This window comes from Lagenorhynchus albirostris, chromosome 19, assembly GCF_949774975.1.
Source record: "Lagenorhynchus albirostris chromosome 19, mLagAlb1.1, whole genome shotgun sequence".
NCBI lineage: Eukaryota > Metazoa > Chordata > Mammalia > Artiodactyla > Delphinidae > Lagenorhynchus > Lagenorhynchus albirostris.
Genome location: NC_083113.1, coordinates 40,954,094 through 40,967,632, shown reverse-complemented (window position 1 = coordinate 40,967,632; position 13,539 = coordinate 40,954,094). Strand labels below are relative to the sequence as shown.

The window sequence follows — 13,539 nt, the reverse complement described above, 5'->3', positions numbered from 1 at the left end:
CCCCTCAACGCCACCACCTCCGTGCTGCCAGCCAGCCGGGGAGCGGGCTCTGAAGACCATTTCGGGCGCTCCCGGCGCTTTCTCCCCTGCCTCCCGGGCCCAGGAACAGGAAAACCAGATCCCATAAGATTGAGGCGCTCGAGCGCTCCCTTGAAAGTTCAGCGCTGGGCCCACAGCTCCTAAATCTCTTCTTCCAGCTCCCATATAGAGATTAAAATGAGAACTGCAGAAAATCTGTGTTAGAATAAAGAGATATGTTTAATAATTAGCATCAACTAAAAAGGAATATAAATTTACAAAACTTATAGTTTGTCATGAACAGCACTTTTCTGATAAGGACCACTTGGATTAAACAGCAGCTTCCGGTAAATGAGGGCCCCGTCGGCAATAGAGAGCACCGAGGCCACGAGTCCAAACACCTGAAACAAAGACACAGTGTCACTGCTGTGGCCATGGTCACACAGGTTTTAAGTGGTCTGCCCACCGGCTTCCTCTCCTGCGAGGGCACCAGGATTGCTCCCTACGCTGTCACCTAATACTAAAATGGGAAGAGACTTCAGAGATCATTTTATTCTCATTCCCAAGTTTTCCCAGTACCTTCCTAGAGAAAGGGAAAGGTAATTTAAGTGAGCAGAAACAATACTGAGGTGGTGTGGGCTCTGAAACCAATACTTGTCTGGATCTCTTGACATGCTCCTGGATATACTGTTTAAAGCCCTGCCGATGATGCTTAGTTACTAATCATCATTTCTATACCCAATGATCAACTGTTTGACTTTCCTATTGCAAACTGTACTGGAGAAAAGGTCAGGTTAACACCAGCTCAAGCTTTAACCATGGTGATAGTAGCTGTGATAAGAGATTTGGAGAAATGGAGTGATAAGATGACCCAAAGTGAACTCTCAAAGGCCGGGCTACATCCACTTAAGGGGTGGGATTCTAAATAGGCCTCAGGAAAACAAAACTGAAGTAAAGGGAATAAACCAGAACATGGTCTTTAGGTACTCTGATGGCTGTTTGAGAACTGGTGCCGGGGCTGGAGAAAGGGGATGTCAGTGTTATTTCACCAGCTCCATCCAACTGCCAAGAAATCTGGCTTTCTGGCTTCAGACACTGTTCCTTTTCCATCCTGAATCTCAAACGCAGCTTCCTAGGTTCTGACCACGCTACATACCTCCTACCGGTGCTTTCATGACTCTGGTACACAGCATGTTGCTGGTTCCTCCACCTGGAACCATCCCCGTTTCCTCCCCTTTAGTTCTGGCAAACCACAATTCCACTGCTGGAGAGAGGTAGCTGCTTCCTCTTCTCTGTGCCCCACAGTGCTCTGGTAACAGCTCAGACACAGCTGCTTGCGCTTTTGTCTCCTGTATTAGGCTCTAAGCAACTTGAGGATAGGGCTTACATTCTAGTCCAGAGCTGTCTAAACGAAATATAATGTGAGTCACCAATGTAAGCCACATGATTCACTTAAAACTTTCTAATTGCCACATTAAAAAGTAAAGAAAAAAACAAGTGAAATTAATTTTAATAATATATTTTATTTAGCCTGATACATCCAAAAGAATGTAATTTTAACATGTCATCAATATAATAAAATTATAAATTCTACACTCTTTTGGGGGTAGCAAGTCTTTGAAATACAGTGTGTATTTTACACTTACAGCTCATCTCAGTTCAGACCAGCCGCATTTCCAGCGCCCAATAGCCACCTGTGGCTTGTGGCTCTATACTTTGTCAGCACCTACCGAAGTGCACTTAAAGAATGAATCAATGAGTGAATGAGTAAATAAGTGAGTGAAAGTAAACTCTATGCCTCATCCCTCTTTCTCCATAATTATCTTTAAAGACAACTAGGAGAGATTGCTATTACAGCACTATGTCATTTCTAGAGTAATTCCCATCCCTCATGAAGTTGCTTTGGGCCTAATGAAGGAGTTGAAAAGCCATGGGTTCTGACATATGTGGCCAGTTCTCCTAAGTGGCCCATACTATGAAAAGACAAGGAAGTAGGAGGGAGATTTATTTAAGAAGAACTTAATAATTCACTTCTCTAGATCAGAACCTAGAAAAGCCAAATGATTTTGAACCCCCTGTAAGAAATCTAAAAAGAATATCAGATGGAACTGTGACTAAATTACTTGACTCTTCATTTGTTTGGGCTTGCCTTCCAAATTAAACTGATTTGCTTCTCTTCAAGCAGTGTTCAAAATAATCCTTCAGTTACAAGGCTTCCTACCACCATTCCCTTACGATGACACATCTTCTATTAAATTCCATCTGAAGCAGGATCTGGACAAGAAGTAACTGAGCTCAGAACAGTCTGTCTCACATTAGCAAGTGGGATGTATCCTCTTCTTGAAAAGGGAGAGCTCTGAAATTCATCCATGGTTTGTTTTATTCTTGACATCAGGTTTCTGAGAGTTTAGTTCTGTAACTGATTCCAGTAGCTTTTCTCAGTCTAGTCTAGCCCTACCTATCTATGAGAAATATGGAGGAATCTCTTTATTTGGTTAACTTCAATTTTAGCGTGAAATCATCTTCCTTGACATTAATCAGGGCACGTGTTCACACACAGAAGTATTAAGCCATTAGGTACTGTGTACTGGTATAGAAGCCTCAAGGATGAATACAGTCTAGCTTTCTGTTCTTATATTTATTCTTCAAGTACATTTGAATTCTGATCGAACCTGAAGGAAGAAACCAGAAAGACCTCCACTTACCCCTCCAAGGACTATGTATGTTGTGGTTTCTGGGATCTGTGCCAACACAGATATAACTATCATGAATACTGCTGTAACCACTGAGTTGATAATATCCTGAAAACACAGAATAGAAACGTCAGCTTTACATGAAGATCACCAACAAAATGAATCAGCTCCCTAAAGATTTCGAAAGTTCTATTTTATTAAACAAATTTATTTAGTTTAAATAGTTTTATTTAGTTTTAGGAAGTCAAACTGCTGCAGTAAAATATCACATATATTGTATTTGGCCTGTAATGATGCCTAATGGGTCTCTTATCCTATGATACACCAATCATTTAACTCCTTAACAGGCTTATGTCTTTTTTACTTAAATGTAGTTGGAGGGAGAACTCATCTGGTTAGGAGTGGATGACGTATTATGCGGAACGTTTAAAGTAGAATGGTACACTGGGAAGTCAGGATGCTGAATTTTAATAATATAAGAGAAAGTGTGGAGTGCTCTACACCATAAAATAAACAACTTTATAATGTTACTCCAAATGCAATTAATAAAACTTAGAGCTGGAGAAAGTGGTAATTTTCGGGAAAAAGCTCCCACGTATCTGTATGCAACAGCTGGCCAATTATGCAATTATTTTTTGATGATGTAGCTCATTCATTTAATAATTGCCTGAAATCAAGCATTTTCATTCTGAACTGTGGCTTTAAGAGGTGCAGCTTACATTTTGAATGGATGTAAACTGTGGGAAAGTTAAATTGTCTTTATTCTGGAAAGGTTTATGTATATTTGCAGATAACGGTAGCAAGAAGGAATTGTTAACACAGAAATATCAAACTTCAAAACTCTGGTAACTTAGGAAAGCGGTTATTACAAAGAAAATAGGAAGAGGTTCAACAGGGACAGGGTAAGATTAGATACATTTAGACAGAAAAAAAGTCCTCATTTGCAGGAGATAGTGAGTTCTAGGTTAATGCTCCTCTGTGCTGGGTATTTTTCTCTGCTTCAAGGCAATAGACCACACCTCTGCTTCAGACAGGCAGCCCTGCCTCCTGTTAGTAATTTGGCTAGGTGTATGTGAATGGCTTCAGATAAAAATGGTGTTCTAGGGAGTGCAGAGAATCACGGGGGGGGACAAAAAGGATGCACCTGCCCCAGAACATCAGTGATCCTTAATGGTGGTTTAAAGCATTGCTTTTCTTTTAAAACCAAACATCAGTATGCCATGGAGTAGAATATAAATTTAATTACAAAAATGGAGATTTCACAGAAATTTTGAGCCTGTACTTCCATATCACCACAAAGCCCTGGGTTGGCTCACTTTGTGTGTTTTCTGTCCCTGGAGCACTTGAGGGGAACAGTCAGAGGAAGCCTGCTCTACAAACTGTGTTAGTTACTGCAACTTTGGGACAATGACACATCTGTGTGCAGATGACCAAGCTCTTTCCTAATCAGTGAAGACAGTGGCCATCAGATAGAAGTATTTACAGGTTACCTCTTCCCCACCTACAGATTAATTGGAATCTTCAGGCATCTTTGTGTCCTTCACTTTTGTTATAGTGAAAGAGCCATAGACAACTTCTCCAGCTGTGCTCTGGCCCCATTCCCATCAACCACTCTGCTGGGACCTCACTGTTTATTACCCTCCTTTGTCCCTGGCCAGGTTTCCTCAACTCAGTGGTGGCCTCTCTAGTTACAGCTGTGTCCTTCCCTGTTCAGTCTAACAATCCCACTGCTTTGCTGTCACCTGTCCATTCAAGGCAAACCACTCTGGGAAAGGCCACTGGGGGCCTCTATTAATACAGTCAGTAAATATAGATTTTTTTTTTTTCTGGGCTTACTTCCTTTACCTGTGACATTATTCACCACTTCTTTCTTCTTGAAATGCTCTCTTCTCTTGGCTTCTGGGACATGGGTCTCCCTTGGGTCCTCTCCTGTCCTTCTCAGGCCACTCCTCCTTTCCACGCCAGATGTTGGTATTTCCCAGTCTTGCCTTATCGTCCTCTACTCTCCCTCCGAGCCATTCTCCCAGAGCTCATCTACCATCACGAGGTGATGACTCCCAAAGCTGCAGCTCTGACTTCTCTCCCCTAAGCTTCAGACCTGAACGTTTCCATCTGAATACCCCATAAGCAACTAAAACCTTCTATGTCTCAAACTGAACTCATTACATACCACTCTCCTTGGCCCTTCCTTAAAGCTGTCCTTCCTCCTATACTTCCTGTCTCATTACCCTCTTAAGACAGTTCTTTAAATGGCAGCTATCCTTGATTTTCCTGTTACCCAGTCCTATCAGTTTTCATCAACACTTTTTCTCACCAGCTACCGTTTTAACCTTAATTTAGGCCTTTCTCATTTCCATGTCTGGATTAGGATAAGAGACTTTTAAGCGGTCTCTGAGACCTAACTCTAGTTTTGGCTCCTCTTCAAGCCATTATCGACACTGCCACCAGCGATCTCCTCACATATGAGCTAATCATATCACTCTCCTACTTAAAAACCTCCCAAAGCTTCCAGCAGCCTTTGGATTAAAACTCAGGGCATTCAAAGCCTTGCATGCTCTGACCTCCTACTGCCTTTCAAACCTCCACTCTTGCCCCTCTCTTCTTCACAGCCACTCAGAACTCCTGCAGGTCCTTGAGGGTCCAGCTCTTTCTCCCCCTAGACCCTCACACACACTGCTCCCTGTACTGGGAAAGCTCTCTCAGCCCCTATCAGTTGGCTAATTACTTTTCATCCTCCAGCCCTCAACGCAGGCGTAGTTTTCCTCAGGCAAGCCTGTTATGACTTGGTCCCCTTCCCTTCCACACCATCCGGGTATACACCTGTCACAGCACCTGTTATACCGGATTGCTCACCTATCTTACTTTCTGGCTACATTGAAAGTTTCTAAGGTGCAAGATTTGTGTCTTGTTTTATCGAAGAAGCTAGTATAGAATCTGGGATTAGCAGATACTTAATATTTGTTGAATAAATGATTTCATGAGATCAAGAGCATAGAGGAATCTGGGTTTCATGATGGAGTAATAACTTAGTTGACCAATATAGCACCATTTCTAAGAGTACAGTATCAGCCAGGTGTGAGCCTCAGAGATTTGGAGACATGCTATACATAGGCCACGCTCCTTCTCAGTGTGTTCTGTTAACTTTAGGACTCCAAGTTTATTACTGGGACGTGTAAGAAGCTGCAGAGAATTACTACAGTTTGAGGAAAAATAAATGCTAAAATGTGTTAGTTTCATTAACTTTGGAAAAGCAGAGTGTGAAGAGCAACTATGCGACTTTTTGGGTACAAGATTAACAGGATGTGGACCATGTTCATCATCTCCTTGAAGAAATCCTTGGGACAATTTAGCTTCGTCCTTTCTGCCACTAAATGGTATTACATACCCTGAGGGCCAACTAAGGAAGGCTTTGTAATCTCTTGTCCCAGACCTTATACTTCAGTCAGGTCCAGCTCCAAAGTGTAGATCAAGGAGGATTTTGGAGAGGCACCATGAAGATCCTATCCATTTCCCAGCCTTCCACTCTGGGGGCTTGCTCAGCTTGTGATTAGTCTGAAATGCTCATCGTTGGTCTTCAAAAGTGGTTCCAGGAGGCACCACGTTAAGGGATGCTTATGGTTTGAGAATAGCTCTAAAGTCCTCCCTTCTTAATACGGGTTATCAGCTTGGATATCAGCACTCTGGAATCCAAGAGGATGAGACAAGTGCTTTCACCAGTCCAGCCAAAGGGTGGAAGGGCAGCAGGGGTCTCAGAAAGGAGACCTATGGACATAGGATTCTGGGGATAAGACTTGAAAGAGGAGCAGTGAAGTCACTCAGTCCTTCCTAGAACCAGCTTATGGTCCAGGCTGAAGGGCCAAGTATCCCTTAGTTAGTATCTTCAACTGGCCTATTTTGAAAGTTTCCAGGCCATCTGGGCATTCCACTGGGCAGTTATTCCTAACGCTGTGAGTATGGCAGGTAAAGTCCATATGCTACTAAATAAGGTTCTACAAGATGAGTTAAAAATTATGTGGCATTAATGATTACAGACATTTTTTGCGGTACGTGGGCCTCTCACTGTTGTGGCCTCTCCCGTTGCGGAGCACAGGCTCCGGACGCGCAGGCTCAGCGGCCATGGCTCACGGGCCCAGCCGCTCCGCGGCATGCGGGATCCTCCCGGACCGGGGCATGAACCTGTGTCCCCTGCATCGGCAGGCGGACTCTCAACCACTGCGCCACCAGGGAGGCCCAACAGACATTTTGAAGTAAGAAAATGTTGTGTTTTATTTAGCCTCTAAATTATTTTGATTTTCCAGTTAGTGATCAGGGATGTGTAAGATGTAGATACTTGTGTATCTGTCTCCATTTCTGTTCCCCAATTTTGAGGTCATATCAACGTGCATTTAAAAAGGAGGTAAAGATTAAGAATGCCATATAATTTCATTAACCATGACCTTGAATTTAAATTTCTTTTGGAGATCTACACCTACGTGAATTCTCCTTAGAAAGAAAGGTCTGAAAGGTCAGCCACATCTACTGATAGATAGAGCTCAGAGGAGAATTTATGCTCCGTGGCTGCCCTGGTTCCCTGAGAATCTCCCCAGAGCACGTTAGCAGTGGGTAGAGTTCCTCCTTCCTAAGCCTGTCAGAGATTCCTTAAAGGCTTAAGAAAACTAAAGAACAGAGTTTATTAAAATGTCTTTCTATGGCAGGAAAAAGTAGTTAACTTTAACAGCGAAACTGAACACTTACAAGCAAAGGCCAAAATATACAGTCAATTAATTGATCAAGTCTGAGTATATATAAAACTATGAAAAAGAAAGTAACAGTGACTTCAAATCCAGTGACAACAATGTATGGCTCTGGGGCTTGTGCGATGATAAAAAGGGTCATAGATGTCACAGTTAGCGCCTATAGGAAAAAAAAACATGATTTATTCAGTGATTATTGAATACAAGTTTAAGCTGTAAAAATGATCATTTCTAAAATAACGAAATAAATGGGTTTCTTCCATATACACACACATCTAAAAGAGGAAGACTAAAATGTATGGATGTTGACGTCTCTTTGTGTTTTAGAGAACTAGGTATCCCTCTCTGTTTTAAGTCTATTACTCCGCTTGTATACCTAATACCATCACTTCCCACATCTGTTCCCTTGATCTTTTTCCACTAAATATCTCCTTTTCCCTCTCGTACCTTCAATCTCTCCTCCTCCACTAGTTCCTTTCCTCATCATCCTCTAAACATATCTAAGGTTATCTTCTCTTAAAACACACATACCTTCCTTTCACCCTGCTCCCCACAGAAATTCCCATTTTCTACTTCACCCTGTAATGCTTCTCCAAAAAGTCTGTATACTGGCTGATATAATTCCTTATCATCCACTCATCACTCCTTAACTCTTACCAATCTGGAATCTGCTGTCAAATTTAAACTTAGAATGTTGCCATGAAAAATACTGGGGAGGAAAGTTGAAAACAAATTGTCAGAGAAAAACAATTCTCTAAAGAATCCTGTGAGGAAGAAAAGGAAAAAAAAAAACCCCAACAATTCTGATGCTTCACTTTTTAACACACTTCCTCTTATCTAAACATAATGCAATCAGAATTAACAAAAACTTAAGTGGAAAAAAAACCCTTGAAGATTATTAATCTAATCCAATCTCCTCATTTCCAAATGAAGATATAGAAAACAGAAATGAAAAGTGACTTAAAGGAAAAAATAAGCTGGGGGTCTGTCAATGTCATGATGTTCTTAGGAGATACAGCTCTATCCAAAGTCTCTGTGTTCTTGGAAAATGGTTTTGTCAAGAGTCTTCCCTGGCTAGACTTTTATGATCAGTCTGTCAGCATCCACATTCTCTTTTTAACCTTAGATCTATATAGGCTACTTATTCATAATTCTTTCAATTACTTTATTAGTATAAAAGTAGCTTACCTTTAAACTTCTAAATTGGTTAGTTTGCTTACACAGTAAATATAACTAGTTACTAAATAACTCATTCTTTATAATTAATATAATTACCATCAGCAACATGTCATCTCAAATCACTTCATTTACTTTACTGAACCAGGGTCTTGAGTTCATGGGTTATGAAATCAAGGGTCACTTTTTCAGTCCCCATCTTCTGTAACCCTGGAATTTGGCACTGGTGATCAATCCATTTTCTTAACAGTTCCCACGATTTCAGTCACACTGGGTTCTCCCCTAATCCATACTAACAGCTCATATCTTTCCTAACTCCTGGCTTTTGTTTTCAGTTAGCTTTTAAATATTCCACTAATACCTCAAACATTTCTTCACCACTCTATGTAGACTGCTTTTGCCAAGATCATCAATGATTGCAAAATTACTAAATTTAACAAACATTTTTCAATCCTTATCCTACTAGACCCCCATGACTTATTTGCCATTGGCTTTTTCCTACTTTTCTACTCCTTGGCTCCCATGTCACCTTTTCTAGTTCTTATACCTCTGAAACTATTCTCTCGGTGGGTTTCCTTTTGCCCATCTCTTTAAAATGATGGCATTCCTTTAGATTCTGTCCACAACCCACTCAACAAATCTGGGTCTCTGTCCCAGGTCTATCCTCAACATCTCACACATAAATAGCCATTTAGAATCTTTAATTCACCGTGTGCAAAACTGTCACCTTGCTCCTTCTTCCTGTATTCACTATCTTAATTGGTGATATGACCATCTATCTTTTCACCTGCCCCTGGAAACCTAAGATCACCGCTCCAACTTACTCCTTACAACTGACCAATCATCGGGTCCTGCTGACTTAATGCTTAAGCATTTTGGGAATCCACTTTGTCCCTAAAACCACTGCCCTTCAGTATCTTTTCCTTGAATTACCATGACAAAGATGTTACAGTAAAATTTCTAAAATAAAAATGTGTGCAATTCTTCACCTATTTAAAACCCTTCAATGGCTCCCCATGGTTTTTAGAATAGAGCCTACCTTCACCATGGTATTCAAAGTCTTCCATGACTCAGCTCCTGTCTACTTCTCTAACAAAGAGTTGTTCACAATTTATCCACAGGATAATTCCAATGCTCAATTCTCAGTCCTCATCTTACTTGAACTATCATCAGTATTTGACACAGTTGATCATTCCGTCGAGAGAGTTTTCATTTGGCTTCTAGGACACCATACTTTTAGTTTCTCCTGCCTCCCTAATTGTGCTTTCTCATTCTTCTTTGCTGATTCCTCCTTCTCTCTCCAATCTCTCTTTTTTTTTAATTAATTAATTTATATTTTTGGCTGCGCGCGGGCTTTCTCTAGTTATAGTGAGCAGGGGCTACTCTTCGTTTCGGTGTCTGGGCTTCTCATTGCGGTGGCTTCTCTTGTTGTGGAGCACGGGCTCTAGGCACGCGGGCTTCAGTAGTTGTGGCACGTGGGCTCAGTAGTTGTGGCTCACGGGCTCTAGAGCGCAGGCTCAGTAGTTGTGGCGCACAGGCTTAGTTGCTCCGTGGCATGTGGGATCTTCCCGGACTAGGGCTCGAACCCGTGTCCCCTGCATTAGCAGGCGGATTCTTAACCACTGCGCCACGAGGGAAGTCCCTCCCCAATCTCTTAATGTTGAAGTGTTCTGGGGCTCCATCCATGGTCCTCTTCTCCACTCTATGTACACTCATCTCTTGATGATCTCATCAGTCTTGTGACTTTAAGTACTTCTATTTCTGCAGTGCCAATCTCTCTCCTAAAATCCAGTCTTGTATATTCCAAATGCCTGTTCAGTATTGCCACTTGAATGTCTAATAGACATCTCTAAAGTGAAATCCAAAATTGAACTTCTGATCCTCTGCCTACATTTACTTCACCCACAGGCTTTCAGTGGATGGCAACTCCATTCTTCCAGCTACTTAGGCCAAAAACTTTGGAGTGATGTTGGACTCCTCCCTCTCTCACACCACATCTGGTTCATCAGCAAATCTTGTTGGGGTTACTTTCAAAATATATCCGAAATGTGATCATTTCTTATAGCCTACTCCACTAACAGCCTGGTCTGAGCTGCTATCATCTCTTGCCCAGATTACTGCAATAGCCCCAACTCATCTCCTTTTTTTCTACCCTTGCCTCTGCAGGAATCCTCCTGTCCCCACCAGCCCCCACCTCCCAATCTATTGTCAACGTATCAGCTGGTGTAGTTTTTAAAAATGTTAGTCAGATCATACACAACTTTACTCAAAACCTTCTTCATCTCCCACTGTGCCCCTATGTCAGTCCACTCCCACTATACTGGTTTCCTTGCTTTTCCTTGAACCCTTCAGGTACACTCCTGCCATAGGGTCATTGTACTGGATTTTCCTTTGCCTAAAACACTCTTCCTTCAGATATTGATAGCTTAACTCCCTCATCTCACTCAACGCTTTGCTCAGAAGTCACCTCAACAAGGCCTAACTTGACCATTCTATTCCTGCAATCTTCCTCTCCAACCCTACCTTCCCTTACACTCTCTTAGCTGGCTTTAGTTTTCTTTGTTCCACAGCACTTACTCCCTTCTAGAATATTACACCATTTATTTATTTATTGTGTTTATTGTTTGTCTTCCCTGCCCTCCCACCCCAATATGTAAACTCCATGTGGACAGGGATCTTTGCTTTGTCCCCTGATATCTCCCAAGAGCCTGGAACAGTGCCTGGCACATGGCAGGCTTTCAATAAATATCTGTTGGCTGAAAAAAATAAGGTAAAACTCAACTTCTTATGGTTTGCTCATAAATCATGATGGGTTTTTTTTTTTTTTTTTGCCTCCACGCCTTTGCTCAGATGGCTGTCCCTTAAACCCTACCCAATGTCCCCCTAGGACGTTTCCTGACACCTCCTTGGTTAGATGCCTCACTCTGTGCTCTAACTTCATCCTGTCACACATCACAGCTATCTGCTTGTGTGCCTCTCTCTGACTAAACTGAAGGACTCCATAGTCAGGGACTTTTGTCTTGGGTGTCTTTGTTGTTTCAAGTCCTAACTCAGGGCTGGGAATACATTAAGTATTCAAAGTTTTGTTGAGGGAATTAATATATCAAAAATGAAACCTTTCTGGAGACTATAAAACCAGAAATAGAGGAATGATAAATGTGTTTCATTCACACTATAGAATACTTTGAAGCATATACAAATGATAATAAAGATTTATAATTATATTTAAAAAAATGGAACCTTTCTCACAAAATCCCATTTCTCCTCCAGTGTTCCAAAGCTTTCAGTACCTGGCATAAAACCCCAGACCCTCAGGTCACTTCTTTCCTGATTATTTACTTCCAATCCAAGCTAATCTCTCCGTTTTCTGAACTCCAGAGTAGTTTTCTAAACTTCTTGCATTACGTCATAGTTATTTCTCAGAATCACAGACTTTGGTGTGAGAAGGACCTTGCGTGCAGTTTGTTCTGCCCACTCACCTGAAGCTGAAATCGCCATCACAACATGCGAAGTGCTCATCTGCGCCTGCTACCTTTTCTGTCTGGGAATGTACTGCCTTCCCAAGTGGCCACTTAATTTTGGCAACTTTCCCAATAAAAAATTCTTCCTCATAATAAGCAGGAATGTTTCCCTGTAACCTCTAACTTTCCACCTCCTCTCCTTATATGTTGCCTCTTTAAATTTTAAGAATTATTTTTTTCCTTCCCCTTTTCTCTTCTTGAATTCCTTCAACATATTCTCTTATGATAATTTCCTCTTCTCTAACTAGCCAGGTCGCCTTCCTCCAAATGACGATTCATTCTCTCCCAACCTCTGCCAGAACTGGCTGCAATGCTCCTGGCATGTCTGACACCCCAGGAACCAGGAGTTCCACCGTCCTTGCTCTGGACTATATCAGCCTTGAGCTCACTCACATCAAAACTGCTGAGTTCTAGCAAGTAAACACAGCATCCACTGAAACCCCTCGGTGCTTTTGTTTTTGTTTTTAATCTTGTTGGCATCTGAGTGGTACAACTGCAGCTACTTCCCCTGGTAACCTGGGTACCTGGTTTGTGGGTCCAAGTGTGGGCCATTCATGTAGGTGTGCGGATTTTGCTTTATGAGTGAGTCTGTAAAGCCCCTGATGGGGGAGGACAGCGCCCTATTTCTCTCCTCCTACCCTCAGGGTGCAGAGCGAAATGCCTTGCCTCTAGGAAGGCCTTGACAGAGGTTCAACAAGGTTGAAAGAGAGGACAGGGTATCGGCTTCATGCTTTGCAGCCCTACCTCCCTGCGGGGGAGCGCGCTGGGACACCGTCCCACACCCCGAGGCCCCGCCCTCACCAGCCGCAGCATCTTCACGTGGCCATTCACGCTGAAGCAGAAGGGGCGGTGCCTCGGTTTCAGCTTCACCGTCGGCATCTCGCCTAAAGACCCAGCAGCAGCACTTCTCCGTCAGTTCCCCTCCTCAGCGGACAGCTCTGCCAGGCCTCACGCCACAGCTGCAACGGCCACTGTGGCCTCGAGCCGCTCTTGAAGGCGTCTCGCCTTCGCGGCGCGCATGCGCAGGTCACCTCGGCCCGCACTTGGGTACATGCGGCAGCCACCCTGACCCTGTCCGCCGCCACCTACTGGTGGCCCCCGGTATGCGGAAAGCCAGGGTTCGCGCGCAGCGTTTCCTCAGACCTAGAGGGGAGCCAAGCAGGCCAGCTTCTCCCCACCCCCTAGTTGTCTGTCCAGTGGGAACGTTGGTTGTGACTTTGTTAAAAGATAAATTGAGGCATATTAAAAAATTTAAGATTTTATTTGAACAAAAATGGATTCAAATCGGGTGGCATCTGAAGTTGAATCCGGCCTCTGTACCCTGCCACCGAATTAATCTCGGAGACAGAGTTTTGGGTCAAGTAGAAAAGTTTTATTGCTTTGCCAGGCAAAGGGGGC

General features: G+C 42.7%; 2 protein-coding genes across 2 annotated transcripts in view; one reads left to right on the top strand and one right to left on the bottom strand.

The window, feature by feature from the left end:
* The window catches only part of TK2 (thymidine kinase 2), a 78,170-nt gene that overhangs the window by 36,309 nt on the left and 28,322 nt on the right, over positions 1 to 13,539 (top strand). The gene's annotated exons all lie outside the window — the stretch shown is intronic.
* Positions 303 to 13,020, bottom strand: CKLF (chemokine like factor). Its single transcript, XM_060130433.1, has 3 exons — positions 12,943 to 13,020; positions 2,724 to 2,819; positions 303 to 419 (listed from the first exon to the last, which is right to left on the bottom strand). The coding sequence occupies exons 1-3, from the start codon at positions 13,018 to 13,020 to the stop codon at positions 303 to 305; spliced, it is 291 nt and encodes a 96-aa protein (XP_059986416.1).

Excerpts from the sequence above, each read along its gene's own strand:
- CKLF (XM_060130433.1), bottom strand. The coding sequence starts at position 13,020 with ATGCCGACGGTGAAGCTGAAACCGAGGCACCGCCCCTTCTGCTTCAGC. Across the intron at positions 2,820-12,942 it reads ACGTGAAGATGCTGCGGCTG|GATATTATCAACTCAGTGGT; the intron begins GTGAGGGCGGGG and ends CTGTGTTTTCAG. Across the intron at positions 420-2,723 it reads CATACATAGTCCTTGGAGGG|GTGTTTGGACTCGTGGCCTC; the intron begins GTAAGTGGAGGT and ends TCTTTGTTTCAG.